Raw genomic sequence first — 23148 nt, 5'->3', positions numbered from 1 at the left:
TTCCTCCTCTAGGTTTACTATCTGCCATAAAACAGAGGTGGTGAAGAACACATTAAATCCAGTGTGGCAGCCTTTCGCTATCCCAGTACGAGCGCTCTGCAATGGAGACTTCGACAGGTACAAGGCAACCTCCCCCTGTTCTTTACACCTTCTGATTCCCACAGCTGCTGGTTGTTTTTTCACTGCAGGCTCCCTTTATCCACTCTATATCTTATCACACACACACACAGGCAGGAAAACTTGCACACACCTTGAATAGTCTAAAATGTTGACCTCATTGACATCTTCTGCCTTCATGGATTTCTGTTGGCTCAATCTATCGACTGCCTTCATGGCTCTAATGAAAGTCGCTCTGACTGACAAACTGCATAATGATGGCAGCCATTACTACTCCCTGTGCGACGATAAGTCTAAACAGCTTATTTCTGCTACTGTGTGCTTAGGGCATCCCTCCGTATCGATCTTTGCTGGAGAAGCACGGGTCAGGCACAACGAGCCACTCTAATCTCCAATGACCTCCTTGTGGTTTATCTGGTATCAACGCTCTTCTCCTCAGATAAAATCTCTGAGCCACATAAATTAACTTTTATAACATTTACAATTAGTTATAAGCTGCAAACATTGTCATGTCCAGATAGCCATGTGTCCTAAAAAATACATTCCCATTAAACAAAACATTGTGGATTACGTTTTGAGGGAAACATATGTTGTTGTGGATTACATGCGCTTTTGACGTAACATTTCAAATGAGTCTGTGGAAGTTCGCAAAGGGGGGAGGTCAGGGTGGTAGTTGTGTTGAAAGAAAAAACAGGGCTTTCTCCCAGGAAATGCCTTTTATGTCCTGTGTGAACAGATTATCTGCCTTAACATAACCAAGGAGTAGTTTTGTTCCCTAAACATACTGTAAACAAGCAGTCTTGTTGCCTAAACCTAAACAAGTGCTTTTGTGGCATTTTTGTTTTGTTTCAACTTCGTAGTAATTTTAGGCCAAACCATGATGTTTTTTAGTAGACGTGAAAAAGTAGCTTTGTGGCGTTGTTTTGTTTAAATTTACACTGTTAACCACGTTTTATGAAATGTTTAAAACTGCAAACGTTATCAAGACAAATATAGATTTACCTGTCATTCTTGAAGTTACTAAGGTACTGAGGTACTAACAAGCTCTTCATGGGAAACAAGAACAATGTTCCACCCCATTTAGACAGATTATCAAATGATGAGGATGCAGACTTTCAACCTCAAGCTTTAGCCTCAGTCTTTAGCATTATATCATGTGTAGCCATGCATTACATCTTTAAAACCTGTTGACAAGATTGCCCTTTTAAAATAAGCCAGCTGGAGACAGGGTTATCGACTTTTTCATGGAGCTATCGATAGCTTAGTTAACTAACTAGCTGCTTGTGACAGTTTTAATTTCAGCAAAATCAAAGGCTGCAGCCCAGAAATGAGACGCTTGCTGGTGTCTACCTCTGTCTGAAACAAAGGACCCGCTGTTTCAAAAATTCCTAACTATTTCAAGGGTTAATCTGCCACTTTATCATTGAAAACTGCAAAATACGTGCGAAAGCATATAGTAACTAAGGGGGGCATGATTTGGGGAACGTCAGATTATTTGTTAGGAGTACAAAACAAACAATATTAAGAAAACTATTATATGAGGGTATATGGCAGCAAAAACATTTAACACCCTTAGTAGCCTCTGAAAATAAAACTCTAATCACATTACCAACTAAATATCTCAAAAATAATAAGGGGTTGCTTTTCCCAGTTGGCACATAATTAATGTAGACATGTTGTGTCAGAAGGGATATGAATTCAGTTCTCCTCCAGCTTATCTGCCTGCCTCTAATTTAAAACACAGTGCTGGGAAGAAAACAAGCTAAATCATGAAGGAGCTGTGAGGGAAGATGAAAAAGGAATGACAGACAGATTACTTATGTGAGGGAAATATTTCATGTGGCATACCGGGTCTTTTTTCTGCCGCTCACATTTCTCTCATCTCTCTCACAAAGGTGTCTGTCCTATCTTCTTTGTGTGCAGTCAAACCCTAATTACTGAGAATGCTGAAAAACCTGGTGTGTGCTCAGAATGCTGAGAGAAATCCCAAACAGACAGATGGGAACAGAGCTATTGATGGGGATGTCTCAAGAAGTATTTGATACTTGGGAAATATTAGGTGAATCTGAGTGAGCCAGCCAATCACACATGAGCTTAAGAAGGGGTCACTGTCCAGTCAGAACCAATCATACACAAGAGACTGAGCAGGGCATCAATGGCATGTCTTTCCTGTGCCATTACAATGCGCACAAACACCAAACACATACACGCTTGAGTTTAATATAAAGTGACAAGCCACGAGCTGAAACAGCCTCATATTCTGCAAGTCTTGAAAAACACAAAGACAGCGCTATAAACAGGTTTTATACTTGTGCGTGGGTGAGGAATAAACTTTGTGTTAGTGTTTTTTTGTGTTTTCGGGGGAGTGGGAAAGTCTGTCTCTTTTTAATTATATAGTTCTTAGGACCACTAATTTTTTCAACCTCTGCAATGGCAAATTATCATCCAAGCTGCGATATTTCAAGACACATGGCTCTTAAGGCCGTCAGCTTTTTCATGTTCTTAATTATTGTTTACATCCATCAACTCTCAAAAAGTGCTTATGTTGTGCCTATACCCTAAAGAGCCATGGAAAAAATCTATTTAATAATTTCAGACAAATTTTTATTACGTGTCTCAAAACTCTATGTTTTAACAAATAGGAGAGCTCGGACCACTGTGAAACAATATTGTTCCCTTTTATCCTTTTGGTCCACTGAAGGACCTCTTTCTTAATGTCAAACCTCACAAACTCCTGTCATACATATCTGACATGCCCTCCATCATCATGTGAAGAAAAACAAAAGCGCTATGAAACGTAACCTAAGAACTCAATTGCTTCCATGGAGGTGAATTTAAGTATTTTTCTCAGTGGTTATTCACTGTTTTGATATCAACAACTTATGCAAAATACATAGTTTACATGGTATAAGTATGGTTGATATGATGAGTATGTGATGCTCAATACTGCTAATGCTATATTCGAATAAAACCCTAAAATGAGAATCCTCACATTGTAGATGAATGAAAACCAACCACTACCTTCTTTGGAAGATTATAACAAACAGATTACAATAAGTAAGTGAAGTGGCTCTGGAAGCAGAAGTTCCACAGAGGAACCTTGTGGACTCAAGCAAATACATTGTGGATTTAGGGGCCCTCGAAAGTGACACTTTCAGGGGAAGCAGGGAAGTCTGGAAATCTGGATTCAGTCAAATACTTACACAGCTAAGTTAAGTTTTCATGAACATGATGAGGAGTTGGACGCATCCATATAAACAGTTGGTGCTGCTGGTTCTCCAGTCAGGTCCATTGAAATTATAAATACCTGGGTTTATTTCCTAGCAGGCAATTTGTCTGAATAAACTTTTATTTCATTTTTTTTATGAAAGTTCATCTTCTTTGAAAATGGTACATTCAGTATATCATGCTGTGTTACAATCTGTCTCTGCAAACATCATTGAAGTTTGTTTGTGAAAGTGGGTTTGTCCTCCTTATACAACCACAGAATGGTACATTGATATTTCTTTCTGAATAAGGCCATATTGCACAAATTGCCTCCTTATCTATGTTCTCTAGTGACTCCCAAAAGTATCAGTAGCTGCAACCGTTGATCAAGTTATGAACAACATTTCTTGAGGCACCTTTAGAGTTTTGCACCATAATCTTCTTATGAGCTACAGAGATGCTTGAAACTGAATTATTTTATACATTTACAGGATTAAGGACAATTTTAACACTGACTGTATTTGTCCTTGAACTGAATGACACTGGCAACTTGGTAAAGTCCTTTTCAAAAAAAGATTTTTAACTGTTATGTGTGCTTTTTAATCCACTTTTATAACTGAATCTGCCATCTTGGCCAGGAACCTCCTTGGAAAAGAGACCATAAACTAAAATGGAGCAACCGGCTAAATAATGGTTAAATAAATATATAAAAATATAAACTATTGAAGAAGAAAACACTGCTAAAGTTTCTACTTAGGGTTAATTAACAAAGGGATGAAAGCAGGGATAACTTGAAGGAGTTGTGTTGTCTCCTCACTTATTCTTGCTCTATATGAGCCTCTGGAGAACACTCTGTGACTGCTTTGTCTCAGAGTCTGAGGACCCAATGTTTGGGTGCTCTACTCTCTCTCACTCCACATGTTGGAAAGGCATCGAAGCACCTCTGCCTGTTGAGAGTAGTAGACCTCTTAAGTATGTCAGTGGATGACCTACTGCTGATTTACTGTGCTCTAACTAGATCAGTGCTTTAGTTTGGACATGTCCTTCCTGTTAGATGCACCAAAGGGCAGAAGGTGAAGTCGGAGTGATTTCAGTAAAGGGCGTTTTCAAAAGATGCACTCTGCTCTCCAAACTGAATCTCAAAAGGAACAAAAAGGAGGAAGAAGCAGTGTCGATGCTAAAAGCCGATTGCATGTCTCTCCTTCTCTCTCTTTCGACCCAGACAAATGAGCACTGGAATACCTGAAAATAATGCTGCACTTTATTCTTCCTGCTGGAGCAAAATGCCATTAACTCTGAGAGGCTTCAAATGTGGGATCCATTTTTGATTTTATTCGTTTTATTATGTGGGAGGCACTTCAGACATGTATCTCTGAAACTATTCTAATGAAACTCTCACTCAAATTCTCAAGTCAGAGGATGGTACATACACTTTGTAATTCAGTTTCATGGTCACTTGTATCCTAAAACAATGAAAGTCCCTGTGGGGTATGGATGGAGCTGGCATGCCTTGTCCTATTACATTTTTTTTAAAGTCAGCAAAGTGTTGCATGTTCAGCTTTTTTGTGCCTGAAGTAAAGTATTGTTACAAAAACAAAGATGTGCATCCAAACCAGTTTCCAAGTCAAGTCCTTAACTCATTTGAAAATAGTTAGACTTCTCAATACATTTGAAAACGTTTCTTTGACAGCAATGATTTAGGTCTGACGCTGGTCTGACTGGACTACTGCTTTATAAGCAAGTAAAAACCAAAACATTACCTGCGCATTTATCATATACAATCTGGCAACATAATGAGCAGGTATCCAAAAGAGACGATGACCAAGAGATCTAGCAATCCAATACAGCACATTGTCATCTGAGGCATGACCAATTCCCATTAAAAACATCTACTTAACAATTTTACAGTAACAAAACAATGTTACACACCTTCAAGAACAATATTATTCCATATTAATCAAATTGGAATTGTGGTATTTTCTCCTCTTACAGTTAAGTGAAGTGTGATTCGAGCCTAATTTGACACTCACTGCACATTAAATGATCACCAACAGGTTCACACAGTAAGGTGTAGGATATCAATTTGAGATAATATGAATTGTTTGTGTATCATCATTAGGGCAGAAAAAGTGGGACCAGTGCATCCCCAACAACCAATATTACTAAGAACAGGATTTGGGTATTAACATTTTGTTGTTAGAGAAAAAATATATCTATGATGTTAAATTCTTCTGCAACTAAGGAATAACAATGTGCAGCCACACTGAACAAAGGGCTTAAGGCTACAGAGCACAAAGATTGCTGTATAAAATCTGTCAACGGTAAAGTGTTGCTTGTTATTGCTAGGGAACAAAAAGAAATCCCAGATCTGAATCATCACCAGATTCACTAAAGGCTATCTGTCTACCATATTTTAGTCAGTAATCTGTTGATAACCTTTTAGAATATCTTGATTCCACATTCCAACTGTGTTGGCTGGCGACTGGCTGGCGCACTGATTAGGCAGACTGTCTTTCAAGTGGCAGGATCGGGTTGAGTCTCTAGTGACAGCGAGCAAAATCCATCTCTCTACACACACACACAAACACACTGCTCTGGCAGACTACATTTTGGCAAAGAAGATTTTCATCTCCTTACTGAATGTATACAGTCTTCATACCCACCTGTATGCTGTGTTTCCTCTGTGTAGGTGGTACGTAAGGTTTGTTTACATATGCAGATAATTCATTAAAAGCATCAAAAAGGATAAATTATTTCTCAATTACATGCCAGCTCAGGTGACTCAAGTGTAGTCTATTTCCATCTCTGGCAAAAGATCAGAGAGATTCATCATTGGAGCTGAAAAATAGTTCAGTGTCAAATGCAGTCTCCTTTTTTCCCTCAATTATATGCGCCTCCATTACGGAAGATGAGTCACGTTTATTAAAAGTGCCTTAGAGTAGTAGCTGAGGATATCTGTGGCAGATTAGTTTTGGAGTGTATATTGTTCTGAGAACTCAATGGGCCACTCAAATTTCGGAATCCTTTGATGCTGCTGTAAATAAGGATATGAAATATAATGATGGTAAATGCTTGAGCCGGTATGATGGTAGCTTCCTGGTACGTTGAGTTACATGGCGTACATTAAAAACCACTTGCACTTAGCGATGCATAGGGATTAGTCAGTGGAAGGGAAAACTGGCTTTCCCCTTTCTGCATCCATCTTACCTCTACCTTTTCTGTTCTTTTTCCCTGCTGGAAGAGAAGCATCATGTTTCCACCACCCAGGTGCACATTTTCTCTCTCACAGCCTTGAAGATAACCTCAAAAGAACAAACTGTCACCACAGAATGACAGGGGCCAGGTGGCAGAGAGGAAGTTGGGCTTATTTCAGGCATCTTTCATTTTCTCAGTGACGGGAAAAGAGTCTCTGATGTGCCGCTTGCTTCCATTTTCTTTGGATCTGGGCTGGTGTCAGTTCTTGTGAAAGACGAAGTGGGGAGGAGAGGAGAGACACGGGGGTGAGATCAATGTGACTCAGGAGTGAAAGTGCCAAAAAAAAGTTTTTCTTTTTTTCACTCTGCAGGGACATTGTTTCAGCTGTATTTGTCAGAGTGTCTTTTTTTCCTAATGTTCTTGTGAAGGGTGTAAGAAAACACGTGCTGCATTTTCAGAGGGAACACTTTACACAAGTTGACTTTTTCTCTTTCAACGTGCAGCCAGCTGCTCAGACATTTTCTAAAGCTGGCAAATATCCGAGTTTTAAAACAACATGACAGTTTTAATTGATTTTAGGGTTCCCATGGCACCATTTCAAAACCATTACTTTTAAATTAAAAGATAGCAATGGGCTTCAGTATAATATTTAATAATAGCTATGTTTTTTGATAGACCTATAATTACTTAAAGTTACTGTGAGGGAACTCTTAACAGATTATGAAATTTCAATCTCAATTTAATACTGATGCCTCTATATGACCTACATAAGTAAACTAAACATTCAGCAAAAAGATTCGCTATTTTTATGTAGTTAATCTTAATGCTTGTCGTCGGTGCCACCAGGTTGGATTCTGTGCAAAATCAGACAAAATCATCCAGGTTCACCAGAAACTCCTCCAGCTCAGGCTTATGCGAAATATGACCACTTTTGTCCATGGAAACCGCCAAAACCAACACATAATGAAAGTTCCACGGGGTAGCTTTTGGATCCAGTGAACCTATTGAATCATTAAATCATTAACACACCAAACTGAACAAAAAACTATTTTAGGTAAATACATAAATAACATCCCCAATGATGCTTTTCCTTGTACCACTCAATAGTGATAATGACACTTATGTATTTGGCACTGAAAACTCAAAGGCTCAAAGAGTTGGCATGAAACAGGAGCACACACCTGTGGCCGCTATCTCCTGTCTTTGTTAATTACAAAAGCTTTAATACTGCTAATGAAGTTGTTGTTGAGGAGAGAGGTCCATTTCTTTCCCAGCAGGATGACACCGTGGCACCTAATCAGACATGCACTGTTTTGCCTCTATGCTCTGACAATGTTATATGTTGGCCTCGTGGTTGTAACGAAACCCCTTAAGTATTTTTTTCTTTTAATTTCTATATTTTAAGACAACATTCCTACAAATAGCGAGTCAACGAATGTCACACAATATTTAAGAGTAACCATTTGAACACTACTAATGCTGCGGAGTGGCATTTTTTTACAGCAGAAGGCAGACTTTTGTCAGCTACACTGCTTTTGTAGAAATGTATAAATTGGTCTGATGAAATAACTGGAGAACTCTCTATATGCAGTAAACAATCTCTCACATTGCACGTTATTAGTTTCTATAAAACTAGTACGGTTATGTTTGAAAAACACTGAATCATATGGAACTTTAAGAGATAGGTGGAATGTCAATGTCCCAGATTATTTTCTACCCATCTTTTGTTTGTATTAGTAACTTTTTGATGGATGGCAAAAACAAGCATTGTATGCCAGACAATCTAACCTGATTGTGTGTGTGTGTGTGTGTGTGTGTGTGTGTGTGTGTGTGTGTGTGTGTGTGTGTGTGTGTGTGTGTGTGTGTGTGTGTGTGTGTGTGTGTGTGTGTGTGTGTGTGTGTGTTTTTTACACAGAACAATCAAAGTGGAGGTGTACGATTGGGATAGAGATGGCAGGTGAGTTTGAATACATTCTTCAATAAAAAAAAAAAAGAAATCAACCCTAAGCCAAGTTCACTGTTTTCAGAAATATTTACCCTCGTAACCGATCATTTCCTGTCACGAAGTTCCATTTCGTCCCTGACATCTGTCCTGTTATTTGTATCTGATGTTTTTTTCTTACTCACTGGTGTTTCTCTCATTTTTATCCTTTTGGCAGTCATGACTTCATTGGGGATTTTACAACCAGCTACCGAGAGCTAGCTCGAGGGCAGAGCCAGTTTAATGTCTACGAGGTGAGTAATGCCAGTGTTTTCACGCTGTCTGTTGGCTCCTGAGATGTGGAATCTCTGCACACGGTGCGTTGTCTTGGATCCCATTTCTGACACTAGTGACATTTCCATCTCTGACATCACTGTTGCACTGTTTTCCATTACTCTAGCACATTCCTCTCCATCTTCTAATCCTGCGACAAACCAATGCATTTATTCAAACGCTCGTAAAATGTATTCCATACATTCCTGATTCATTTATGGCATTTGTATGGTAAAGTATATGTGTATGACATCACTTTTCCTGAGCAGTTATACATCCAATTAAATATTTTTGCTGCCCAAGTTCTTTGTTTTTTATTAAAAACTTTATATATATATACCTTAGCAGCTGTGTGAAACAGGATTAATCGGAAAAAACAATCAAGGGATTTAGAATGATAATAGGTATTTCTCAGTACTTCTCATGGGATAGATTATCATTTAATAGCACACAATACAGCTTTGTATGCAATTACAAACCCAACTCATTTATATTTTCACTCATCTAAATGCGAGGGTGATGGGCTAGGCCTGGAAAAGACAGATGTGTCCTCTGTTTAACAAAATCACTATCTATTTTGTCCAGAGCTGTGTTTGAAGGCTATTGAACCAAAAACCCTTTTAAAAAAGTAAAAAAAAAAAAAAAAAAGAAACATTTGAAAGTCAAAATCTCAACATAAAGGAGGACATGTCGATACCTTTGGGCTGCTGTGGTTTGGTGGCCTCTGGCCGAAAAAACAAATACCTGTCTTTTGGATGTCAGCTCCATTATACGCTACTCTTGATTCCTCTCTACCTCCCAGTGAGACTGAAAGGCCCTTTAGTTTTTGCATCAGCAGATTGTTCAGTGTGTCAGACAAATTGCCATCCCTTTATGTTAAATTAGGGGCTGTCACTTTCATGCCCAGCAGTCATAGAGGATCGAGGTAATGAGCTGAGAAGACTTTGGTCTCCGGATTGACATTTCTCTCTTGCTCTGAGGCTGGTAGAATACCAGTACAGTAAATGTAAGTCTTTCAGCTTAAGCCTGTCTCAGCCATTGATTCTTTGTAGCCTTGAGATTTGCGTTTGAATTTCCAAACTTGTCCTCTTTAATTGTGTGATTGACGAGTATAAGATACGCAAGATGAAGTGTTTCTATTTTCTTACATGAGCTACAATTTCCTATAATACACATCAGTTACTTCATGCACACAAAACCTCACCTTCTCACCTTTCTTGAAGAGGTCCTATCATTAACTTTTTCAGTGCTTGAGCTCAAACATTTGGGTAACTGTACACAGGAAGAAAACCCAAAAACACAAGTATGAAACTCAAAATGAGCATGATATGTCCCCTTTAATGTCCTCTCTCTAATATGGATATACAAACTGCACACAACTATGGGATGGCTTGAACTTCTCCTCTTGCCACCCACATACACGCCTTCATTACATTTGTTGTAAATCTACAGGGTATGAATGTGTGTAAAAGTGGGTGAGATGAGTAATGGAAATTCTATTTTAATGAATGAAAAAACACATAGTTGCTGGCCGAATCCAGCAAACAATTAATTATAGGGAGTTTTATAATTATGAGCTAGTAAAGCAGTATTTCGGTTGGATAGATTTAGGGTTGACGGTTTGTTTTAGCGTTTGAATATAATGTTTGCAGCTGAAGAGCCTAGCTTGGTAAAATTGACAGATTTTTTTAAGATGTAATTTTTAAATAGTTTTTTTTCAGATGCCTGTGGTTAGGTTATTAGGGAACATCCAGGGACAGGACATTGAGATTGTAAAATCTTATAAGTACCTGGGTGTTCACTTGAACAATAAACTGGACTGGACTAATCATTCAAATGCACTTTATAAAAAGGGTCAGAGCAGACTGTATCTGCTGAGGAGACTGAGGTCCTTTGGCGTGCAGGGAGCACTCCTGAGGACCTTTTTTGACTCTGTGATGGCATCAGCCATTTTTTATGCAGTGGTCTGCTGGAGCAGCAGCATCTCAGCAGCCGACAGGAAGAGACTGAACAAGCTTGTCAGGAAGGCCAGCAGTGTGCTGGGGTGTCCACTGGATACGGTGGAGGTGGTGGGAGACAGGAGGGTGATGGCCAAGCTGTCATCCCTGATGAACAACACCTCCCACCCCATGCAGGACACCCTGGCAGCTCTGTGCAGCTCCTTCACCACCGGCTGCTTCACCCCCGGTGTGTGAAGGAGAGGTACCGCAGGTCCTTCCTTCCTGCTGCTGTCAGGCTGCACAACCAGCTCTGCTCCCAGCAGACCACATGACACTAAAAACCTGTGCAATACAAATTCAACGTGCAATTATAGTTATAATAGTTATTCTGTCTGTACATATAATATTTCAATTATTGTGGATTTTACTGTTTTTTATTGCTTATTTATAATAGTTGTTTTTTATTCTTATCTTGTCTTTCTTTACTATGTCTCTTGTGTGCACTTTACCCTATGCTGCTGTAATCCTGCAAATTTCCCCGCTGCGGGACTAATAAAGGATTATCTTATCTTATCTTATCTTATCTTATCTTATCTTATCTAAATATTTCAAATACTTGTTTATTGTAAAATATTGTAACCATTTTTGACAAAAACTAAAATATTTCAAATATTACATGACTGACACTGGTTTACACACCTTTATACAGTGCGTGCACATATATTAATTTCTATTTTATGCATTTATGTGAATAGTGCTTATCTTGTATATTAAATAATCATGTAAAATATTATCTAGTAATATTTTCTAATCTTTTTTTTGTGCTAAATTGTGCCCAAAAAATCTTTACTTTAAATGACCTGTACCTCTTGTTTTTTTAGGTGATTAATACCAAGAAGAAAATGAAGAAAAAGAAATATGTCAACTCTGGGACAGTAAGTATGGCTCCAGCAGCAAACCAGGACTGACTCTTTTTTTCTGCTCCACACCTACTTCTCTTCTGTTAAATTAATCCCTTTTTAATTATCACGCGAGTGTTGGCTCCATGGAAAACAATGCCAATCTGTGCTTTCTATGTTGTGAAAAAAGGAGATGTAGATTTCCTCATCAATTTTCACACATGGGAAAAAAAGCTTTGATGATTCAGATGTTGTTTTGAAATCCAGCTCGAGCAAAATAACTTACTTAATAGTTATATCCGTGTGCATTTGCATTTCCTGTACACAAACACACTATCCATTATATACTACAGTTTATAGTCCAATATGTACTTTGTGGCTGTGAAGTATGTAAGTGGTACAAAATAAAAGATGAAGGCGCTGTAGAACTTGGAGGACATACTGTACATACAAGATCAGACTGAAAACACCAACGACCAATTGAGACACCAATTTTCACACAATTTACCCAGCAGTGTGGTCATTAACATGTAATGCATTCAAATGCATCTCATTCTCTCTTCAAACTTGTCCTTTGGCAATGTAAATGAATGAGTCTTCCGAAATCAGATGGCTCACATATTTTACTTAATTGAGTGTCACGTGCGGATCAACAACACAGTTTTTGGGTTTTTGTTTTTATTTAGTAAGAAAAGATAATTTCCACCATTTTTAATCAAATGTTTCTCATTGTCTTTAATTCCAGGTAACCCTGCTCTCATTCTCAGTGGAGTCAGAGTTCACTTTCTTAGATTACATCAAAGGAGGGTGAGTGGAAATGACTTTCTGCATACTTAAAGAAAGAAATGGCCTCTTTACAATTTCTGTTGGAAACAAACAATACGGTTAATCACAACGTAGTGATATTTCATTTTCAATTGTAAGCCAATGGTATATCAGTTAGGAGGAGAAATTATGGTTGATTTGACAATGCAGAGATGAGATTTTATTTTCACATGAGGTCACTATTAAAGGCTGATCGCTTTTGTCACTTCAGCCAACGCAACATGTGTAAGCATAGCATTGACATTTTATCACTTTAATTTTTTTTTTTATTTCTAGCATGTTAGCAAACTATTACCTGTTTACACATTCAATAGACACTGAGCAACATTAGTATTGGAGTATTGTTTCTGGCCACAATGCAAACGTCCCCTCTAATAATTAATCACATGAAATGACATTGTAAAAAACAAAACAAAAATTATTCTTTAAAAGATTATTGGCACACACAACTAATTACATAAACTCGACTTCATAGTAGCTAACTTATAATGACAAGTATAATATATATTCTAGAAGGTTGGACTCTGCTTTGATCTCCATTGTCCCATCACAGCGGGTAGACTGTCACGGGTTTTATGAGCTGTGGCAGAGCTGATAAGTGTGACACATTCCTCTGACAGACAGCCAAAGACAGTTACTGGCTTTGGCTGATCATCCCCATCAGTCTGCCCGCTAACATTACTCTGGCACTTACTGAATAGTAAAAGTTGGTTCTTTCAAATATGAGGTTCTTGCTCTTAAGAAAATGGATGAAAATTGAGAAAGTGTGTCACTTAAACTATCCAAGTACTTAGTGGCATGAAAATCTAAGAGAGAACACATGTAAAAATATTTTCTACATTTGCTGTTAAAGCACTTTTCTGTTATATTTGGTGTTACACCTTTCTTCATGTTGCAAAGGGAACTCTGGCAGATTTTATGTCTCACTTGAAAACCACTCCAATCATCAAAAGACAAGAAAAATTGGGCTATTCAAATAACTCAAAGATTTGTCTCCAAGGGTGCAGCACTGGGAAGGCTTAAGAAATGAGAGGGCATGTTGTGCTTGGACTATGAGAGAGGCCATCTCTCTTCCCTGATTATGGTTCAGTGATCAGGTTAATAAAAAGTAGTAGTTTACGTCTTAACAAGGCTGCAGAGACATTTTCAGGTGTCAGTGATGCTCTCTTTAGAGGGGTTTGACAGAATGGCAAGTGTCTACAAAAAATGTGTGAGCTTTGATTTAATTTTTGTTTGTTTAATACTGACATTTAGCACACACACACACACACACACACGCTCTTTGTAGCTTGGTGGTTGAGGACACTTTTACAAGAATGCAATAGTGCAAATAACACACACAATGCTTTCCCAGTAAAGTGTAGAGAATCATGAGCTCAATTCACAACAAATCCTGCTAACCTGACACACAACATGGTTTGTTACACAGAACAATCTGATAACCTGAAACTGCAATCTGTTTGAAAAAGGCCTGGCACTTTAAAAAGATACTTGTCAGGTGGATGAAACATCTGTCAATCAAACTCTTACTGAAGCAAGTCGGGAGAAGAAAAGCCTTTAGTGCCAGTCTGATATAACGGACGCTTTTGCAGCAAAAGCTAACCTCTTCGGGAGCTGCCATTGTTGTTTACAACAAACAGTTGCCTTTCTGTGTCGTCTCGCACACCTACCAGTTTCTCCTCACGGGATGCTGATTGGTCCTTGCTCTGGCTTACCACAGCAAACTCATTACTTGAAGCATGAGAAGATGGATTTACGTGTGATATTTTATCTCGCAATTATCGCTGGATCTTGTGACATCGCGAAAAGCCAGCTGCAGTGGAAGTAAAGAATTGTCCAGATTTAGAACCAATCAAGTTCAACTAATGCTAAGATTGGCAGGGTCAGGCTGTTGCATATTCTCTGTCCCAACACCACACTGAAAGGTCAATGTGAATCTTTAACATGTTCATTTTATTATTATTCTTTGGCCTTCCTCTCTGATGGCTCTCATAGATAATAGGAAGCTGTCATTAAGGCCCCAAAGGCCTTGTCTCATTGTCGTAACTTAGCAAGAAGAGGCAAGTGCTTCATCAGCAGGGAAATTGGATTATGATTTCATATTAAGTGCTCCATCAACTGCTTGTTACCCAGCTCAGTGTCTCAAAGGAGACTATGACTTGTCATGGGAGGTGAGAAATGGTTCAAAGTATTTTCTTATTTGACAACTGAGCAACTGCACTATTGTGTCTTAACGCAGATGAAAAAAACAAAAAGGCAATTAAATATTGATCTGTTTATAACTATATGCTAAATATATTTTTTGTATGATGTTCCTTCCTTTTAGGAATCAGAAAAACTGTGTGTGTGTGTGTGTGTGTGTGTGTGTGTGTGTGTGTGTGTGTGTGTGTGTGTGTGTGTGTGTGTGTGTGTGTGTGTGTGTGTGTGTGTGTGTGTGTGTGAGAGAGCACTGGAGGCCTGGCTTCTTATTATTGCTGACTGGTCTATGTAGTTGATTTTTTTCCCCATGTCCTCCTCTCCATCCTCCTTGTAGGACGCAAATCAATTTCACTGTGGCCATTGATTTCACAGCATCTAATGGTGAGTGATACGAACGTCAAAGTGTGTGTGTGTGGAGGGGGAGGCAAGAATAAATCGTAGTGCTCTTTGACTGAGGCATGTCCGATCTCCGATTCAAACAGACGGTGCACATAATGTACACACAGTGTCACCTTAAGTGATAGCCTTTCCTGGATATTTCCCCTCTCCTAGATGCTCTGTCAATTCACTCTAAATAAAGGTAATAGCAGGCATTTTAGCTAAGAATAAAATGAAACACATGAGGTAAAAACCGTCAGCTTGCCGTGAAAGAACCACACTTAAGTCTAATTACACTACTTATCCCATTAATAATGCCTCAACACAAAACGCTCCTAATGGTTTATCCGCAAGGAAGAGCTCTTTAGTGTGACTCACAATTATTAGACCAAAACAATTTCCATAGTGATTATTGCTAAATTCATCCCCAAACAGCTACTGTTCACTCATAGCTAAGCAATCACCTTCACAATGGCTTTCCTCGCACTGTTTGTTTGATGGATTGACCTTCATTAAAGTTATGATTCATCATCTCTGAAGTCTTAACGTGAAAGCTCTACAGGACAGGAATCATGTTAATTGAGATGTATGGCTGCAGCAAACAAAATTGTGTTTATTGTCATACCATTGCACAAAATCAGTATCTTGCATTCTGGAAGTGACGTCTGTGTCCCTCATTACCCACAATGACCTCGAGATTGATTGATTGGTCGACAGGCAACCCGTCCCAATCCACTTCGCTGCACTACATGAACCCGTACCAGCTGAACGCCTACGCCATGGCCCTGAAGGCTGTTGGGGAGATCATTCAGGACTACGACAGTGACAAGATGTTCCCCGCTTTGGGCTTTGGAGCCAAACTGCCCCCTGATGGACGGGTTTCACATGAGTTTCCACTGGTGAATCCAACCTGTCCTTCTCTCACCTTTAATTCATCAGTTCAATGGATCCTTATCAAGTCTATTTCATGCGTTTTATTTTCAACTTTCAAAAGCATGCCCCTTTTTTTGTCTCTCTAATTTATTGTGTTTACTCTGATTTAGGGATTTTGAGCATGACCTGGTTTCTGTGAACCAAGTTAATGAAATCTAATGAAAACAGTGTACTTTGATAAAGATCTTGGTGTTTGTTTGATAAATGCATTCACCAAGTCCATGAAATTGATTTTCACAGTTTCTCTCCTTCTCAGAATGGAAACATGGAAAATCCGTACTGCAATGGTATTGAGGGCATCTTAGAGGCATACCACCAGAGTCTGAAGACAGTGCAGCTGTACGGGCCAACGAACTTCGCTCCTGTGGTGAATCATGTTGCCAGGTGAGAGAACAATGCAGCTGGTGAGAAGCTATTGCTCCTATTAAAGAGGACAAGACGACATAGAACTAGATCACTCCCTTGCATTTTTCAGGTTTATTAATATACCGAAGAAACAATAAGTGTCTTGGGAAATCTATTTCACACAAGCTATTATGGATATGAAATTATTCTTGAAATATAAAAAAAACAATAATAAAAAACAGTGAATCCTGCACAGATTTTCTCAAAGACATATTCTATAAGTATGTCTGTTTTTATGCAGAGAGCAGGAGACATTGTCCAATACTTTTCAAACAAACCTGACAATGATATTATTGACGTGTTTATGATCAGAATTTTTGTTCAGTTTTGTGCCACAATGATAGCAAACAGATTATCAAGATTATGATCTTCCTGTTATCAAAATAAAACTACTACAACATTGTTGACTGCTGGCCTCATTGGATTTCGTGGGCCACTGCTTTTCTGACCCAAAACACTGACAACATCTGTCCTGCCAGACACCACGACTAGGATGTAACGTGCTTGAATAGGAATTTAGACAATTTTGACAGCTATTGTCCGATTTAGCTGATGGAAAACATGGGCCTGTGGCTATTAACATATACTGACATATCTCATATCATAACACATAACGCAAAAGTACGCAATAAAGCATAAACTATGCAAACTGTGATATGATCCGAGTGGATTTTGTACCCACCTCTCACTGTCACCGCTTCTCTCACCGTCTCATTGTTTGAGCCATATCCAAATAATTCTCTATTTGATACGCCAATACTCTGCTGTAATTAAAAATGTCAGTCTGATAAACATGGATGAATTTTTTAAACTGTGGCAAGGAGCCATAGCTGTGAGAATACACAACCGGTATTGGTATTTAGCATTTCAGTGGGTGAACTCAAGTATGAAGAGATTTTTAACAAAGGTGTTAATCCCTAAATCAAACAGAGTAAACCAGCTTTGTATCAAACTTGATTGTTTGGACTGATTAATCAATGAGTACTTGTGAAGCATTTTAATGAACCTGAAGTAGAAAAACAAAAAAGAAATAAAATGAATTTGCCTGCGGTGAGAGTGCATGATAACACACATATTGTCATGGATTGATTTTCTACATCAATAAATCCATCAATAAATCCTCAAGCCAGATTTGTTCTTGTATTACAGAGATTATACAGCCCATTTCTGTGTTTGTGTGCGTGTATGCGTTTGTGTGCAGGTATGCAGCTGCGGTGCAGGACGGCTCTCAGTATTTTGTGCTCCTCATCATCACAGACGGCGTCATTTCCGATATGGCCCAGACCAAAGAGGCCATTGTAAATGTAAGAATGGGACAGGGGTGAGACACCGTGCTTTACTGCACTATATAATGCTAGATATGCAAATGTTATGAACTAGAAGAAAGTACCTTTGATGTGAAAAATGAATTGACATTTTGGGAAATACGCTCATTTGCTCTTTTGTCAAGAGTTAGATGACAAGGTTGAATCTGCCCTCATATCTGTAGGATAAATATGAAGCTACAGCTAGCTAGCATAGCTTAGCATAAACATTGAAACAAGGCAAATAGCTATATTGGCTCTGACCAAAGGTAACAAAATCTCTGTTGCTTAGCAACCTAATGGTGGCGACAACACTTTTAGAAAATTACTTCTTTCAGCTAAGAAATAGTCCATCAGATAATCCCCCATAAAACATTAATTTGTCAGTTGTTGTACAGATCAAACAAATGAGATGTAACGTGTTAATTATTGAGTTTTGGAGATGTTTGTAGGTGGATTTTGTTATCTTCAGAGAAAGCCAAGCTATGGCTGTTTCCTAAGCTCTCCTAACAAACAGCTGTCTGTCTGTGGCTTCATATTTACTGAAAAGACATGAGTATTGTCTTTTTGTGTAATTCTCTGCAAGAACACAAATATGTGTATTTCATACAGTTGCTTTAAAATCGACATTATAAGGCCACCAAAAGAGCATGCAACTAAAGATTATTTTCAGTATTGATTAATCGTTTAGTGCAGGGTTTTCAAAGTGGGGGGCAGAAAGTAAGAAATGATTAAATGCCTTAGGACAGACCTTTTTATGTATTTGGTGTAGTTATGTCTAACTACAATATTAGGCTACCTTGCCTCAATTGTTGAGTGTCTATGGATCAATTAACACAATCATGATTCCCATCAGCATGCAGGAATTGAGTGAAACTAAGCAGGTAGACTAAAAGGTTGGTGTGGAAGCTGTTACCCAGCTTTGTCTAAAGGGAGGCCCGTCTCAGACTATGAGAACCCCTGTTTTAGTGTATTAAAAATCAAGAAAAAGTGTGAGATGTCAATCAGAATTTCCACAGCAAAAGAAACAGAATAAATATGTTTGTTTTGTTTGATAAACAGTGCGGCACCTAAAAACATTATGTTTACAATGATATAAAAAAAAAAGGAAAAAGCAGAAATTCCTTACATTTGAGGAGCTGTAAGTTTCTCATTATTGGTTGATTTTATACTAAAACCGTGAGTTGATTATTAAAATTGATGATTGGATTATTGATGTTGTTTTACTGCTGTTCAGCTAAATTATGAATCAACTAATATTTTCAGTGCTAGCAATTATTTTGTTAGTTTATGGGTACTTTGTCTCTGATAAGCTCTAGCTTTCTCACTGAGAAAAAGATATTTAGCCCGGATGTTCATTGTGTTTGTTACTCCAATTCAGACATGTGATGTGATTGAAGCAGTTGTTCTGCAATCTGCAAAGCAAAATTATTGGCAAAATGGCTTCACATAACAGACATTTTCTTGTATAATTGCAAGATAAATATACAAACTAATGGTTTATCTGACAGCTACAAAGAAGAAGCTCAACACTCAGTTTTTGTTTTTGTTCAAATGTGTCCCCTTCTTATCAAAATAGTTGTGGCCATATTTATGAAATACAGCACTTGAAAAGATGTACCTGCCTCTGTAAATAAAAATCACATCAGTTTGCTTTATTCCCCTGAGCTTCCCCAAAACTTGCCCTAAATCTTACTTTCTTCCAGCTTTAAATAGTAGTTGGCTGGCTTCCTTTCTTTTTTTCCCTTGGTCTCTTCTTGTTATGTCCTCCTCCTCCTCCTCCTCCTCCTCCTCCTCCTCCTCCTCCTCCTCCTCCTCCTCTTTCTCCTCATCATCAGTCCGCCGCAGGCACAGAACACCCAGCAGACTGGATTTAAAGGGAATTTGCGACTGTTAGTCAAAACATTAGAACAGCCACACCTTCCTTTTAAGATCTTGCCTGCTGCTCTATCTCACTGCCTCTGTCTGCTGATGCTTCCACTGCTTTCCCTTTAACTCTCCATGGATCCTGGGCGAGGGAGGACACACTTCTGAGTCTTTCCTCATACTTATTCATGCTGGAAGGTACCTTCAAGAAAGAGCAAGACGATGTGGGAGAAACCCTGAATGTGCATGAATATTAACATCTGGAGGAATTTTTTATGTGTGCATGCAGGTGTTTTTGTGCTTTTCAGTGAATGTGTGGAGTCGACATGTATCATGTGTCCACCATGTTTTCAGTAATAATGACCTATGTGGTCGACCAAAAAGAGATTTATTATCAGTCACAACAGAATCTGTTATTCTACAGAAAACCACCTGTCAATCACTCAGCATCCCCCTCCTCTGCTCACAGCTCGGGTCCCTCTACTGCCTCGTTCTTTTCTCTGTGGAGCCCTCGCTCACAAATACAAAGACTTTTGTTGTCTCTCTCCATTTCGTAACTTCTCCAAGATCTAAATCTCTTCATCTACTCTCCCCATACTTTTGTCACCAAACGCAGTCTTTAACAACAACAATTCTCTGCTGCATTTGATTTCCTTCTTTTCCCATCTTCAACTTGTTGTGCTTCATCTGTTTATCAGTGCCGGGGACCACGAAAAGTACTTCACTTCACAACCATTTTAACTCGATTAGGGCTGCACAATATATAGTAGTTGTTTTTTATTAATCATCATCCCACTGTCAACTTGCCTGATAAACACATTGCGCAAGACTGAGTTATCATCAGACTATTGAAAGATTAATTTAATGTCATTAAAAATGCCATGAAATCATCTCTCTTTTTTTGGTGGCTTGTGTGTTTAGTTCAATGTTCCACTTTTTAATTTAAAGAACCTGTTGGAAAAAGTATTTTTCATTTTTTAGCAGTATACTTTACACTATAATATCTACATATTCATCACAGCGAATTACATCACCTTTATAGCGATATTCAAGTTTATCACATATTGCGTAATTTCCCAATATTGTGCAGCCTTAACCGCCATTCACTGTGTATCTGTCCCACAAGTAAGGGAGGTAATACCAGCAATTTATCACAACATTTGGCCAACAAGCAGAACATATCTCTGCAGAAATGCAGCCGTCCATCCTCGTCAACTGCGGCTAACGTTAGCAATGCAATACAGAGTTTTATAATAAGAATAGTCCTATAAATTAAACGCAATCATCATTTAGCTAATTGTTTAGCTGCAAATGTACTTTAAAGATTTTGGAACTTTAATTTCTGCTCAATGATAAAGCAATATCAATCGTTTTCTTAATTAATTGCCTTTTTTTGTAATATATAATCAAAAAGAACCGATCGAGAACCAGACCTATAAGCAGTATCAATAAGATTCTTACCATACCGTTCCGTACCTTTGTGTGGAGCTGGAAGAGGAGGGGGCGGGGCATTTTCAGAAGGAACACCCACGCCCACAGGCGACTGGTGGGGCAGGGTGGACGGGAGGTTAGGGAATTGGTCATGTACAGTTGGCTGGCACCAGTACTGTTGCTATGTCCATTAAGCTTTCCATCTTCGAACATATATGTATGCATATGCAATTTTACAGTGCCAATGGTAGACAAAAGCAACTTCTAATTTATAACCAGGAACTGTCAATTTAGCTAGATGAAATGACAACTGTGGACAGAATTTATCGGATGTAGTCAGTTCTTGTCAGACCCGTTTTAAAAATTAGAACGCTGTAAAAGTGATTTTTAATATGCACCATTAATTAGGAGGATATCTAACATGTTTAAAAAACTGCGCTGTCTTGGCAGAAGTATGTGCTCTCTGAGTGAATAAACTTATTTAACATTAAAGTCATCAAAGTTATAAAAGAAAATGTAGATTAAAATGGATAAATTCAATGTGCAATTGAATAGTAAAGAATGTGGCAATATCACAGTAACAGGTATTCTGAACATTAAAAGCTTTCATTTTCATTAAATTCTTTGTCCTTTTCAACACAATTGAATTTGTCAACATGTGAATGACAGAAAACTTTTAATGTATATGACAGTTGCACCTTTTTTACTAATGTTCTTTTCTAACAACTGAATGAGCTACTCGTAATGCAGTAATATCAGCACTTGGTTGTCTTTTTAAGTGTCTTCAATCTGCTGCCTTCAGCTTTTCTCTGAGCCGAGCTCTGAGATAGCCAATGACAGGTGGGCCAGTGACTCAGGTGTCCCCCTGTGCTGACTGGACAGTCACCTCTCCAAACACATATCAATAAATCTGTTTGTGTGTGCATTTGCGTGGCCACATATGCAAGAACACACACCCATCAAAGCATGCATGACATCTGGATTTAAGCAGCACATGCATGCTGAGTTGTTGGAGGAATGAGTGATGATTGATGCTGTGGTTTCTTGTCTCATTAAACTTGATCCACACTGCAAAAGTGGGGCACGGTGGATTGCCAGGTTATTTTTGGCGGCATTTGATGTGTGCATATATTTCTGCACGTTTGAGTGTTTGTGTGTGCATGGGAGGACAGGCACTGACAGGAGTTGTGTTGAACACTGATAATCGCGCTGATGTGCTGTGAATGAGGTGGTGTCGACAGAAACTGCTCTCACCCTCGTGGTAAAAGAGGTTGCCTGATTTGCCACGCTACATTTGTCTCCAGCCAGAGATAAAACTGTTATAACTTTGTAAAAAAACCTTGTTATAACTGCTTCGTGAAAATATGAGATGCCAGAAAGAACTTTTTTTACACATAGAAGGGGCTTTTGTGTTTATGTTGTCATCTATCTGGAGATTACAACGGACAAAAAACATGGCCTGTCACAGTGCAATGAAGTCACTGTGACTCAAGCAGAATGTAAAGAAAACCACTCTAGCTTAATTTAATACAGTCAGATAAACAAAACTTTGATTTTTGAAACAGTCCTGTAGTACATGTTGTTTCTCAACTCCAACTCCAGGATTGCATCTCAAGTTGCTAAGCAGTGTGTAAACAATGAGCAGCGGAAAGAAAAGGAAGTCTTAACTTGCATATCTTCTGACTAATCCTCAACCCCAGAAATGAACCCCTTGCCCCCAGAGGTTTATCCTCACACCTTTCACTAATACCTCATCAAGGTGTCTGCTAACACTTGTTTTCCTCACAACACAGCTCTTTTTGCTCGTCAGAATTTCATCAATTAAAATGTGTTTGTTAGTTTTTCTATGAAACAGCTTCAGTACTAAAATGACCTATCTCAGGGGATGCTGTTAGTGTTGTCAGTTTAATCTCCACTCCCCAGACTGATAACCAGCATTCAGTGGGCACATACAGTGTGTGTAGTCCAGAGATAAGAGCCAGGGAGCATTCATGTGACAGAAAATTGTTATCCGGGACATAAAACATCTGGGATCAGAAAAGCAGAGACAAAACAAGTTTCTGTTAAAGCATCTCCCAATTTTACTCTTACTTCCTTTCCCTTTTTCTGTCTGGAGGCCTTCTCTTAATTAAAGGTCATTCAGCTAGTTAAAGCGTGATACAGAACATTAGCGTGCTTGTGATCTATGTGGGCGA

General features: G+C 38.6%; 1 protein-coding gene across 2 annotated transcripts in view; it reads left to right on the top strand.

Moving 5' to 3' along the window:
* cpne5b (copine Vb) overlaps positions 1–23148 on the top strand; it is a 96719-nt gene that overhangs the window by 71072 nt on the left and 2499 nt on the right. For both annotated transcript variants that reach the window (XM_054616714.1, XM_054616715.1), the window contains 9 exons: positions 13–117; positions 8435–8476; positions 8679–8754; positions 11595–11648; positions 12358–12419; positions 14971–15017; positions 15732–15913; positions 16204–16331; positions 17554–17656. In XM_054616714.1, the coding sequence (XP_054472689.1) occupies positions 13–117; positions 8435–8476; positions 8679–8754; positions 11595–11648; positions 12358–12419; positions 14971–15017; positions 15732–15913; positions 16204–16331; positions 17554–17656 (799 nt within the window). The remainder of the gene's footprint in view (positions 1–12; positions 118–8434; positions 8477–8678; positions 8755–11594; positions 11649–12357; positions 12420–14970; positions 15018–15731; positions 15914–16203; positions 16332–17553; positions 17657–23148) is intronic.

This window comes from Anoplopoma fimbria, chromosome 17 (genome assembly GCF_027596085.1).
Source record: "Anoplopoma fimbria isolate UVic2021 breed Golden Eagle Sablefish chromosome 17, Afim_UVic_2022, whole genome shotgun sequence".
Taxonomy (NCBI): Eukaryota; Metazoa; Chordata; class Actinopteri; order Perciformes; family Anoplopomatidae; genus Anoplopoma; species Anoplopoma fimbria.
The sequence above is the reverse complement of the archived record's forward strand: the minus strand, read 5'-3'. Positions and strand labels throughout refer to the sequence as shown.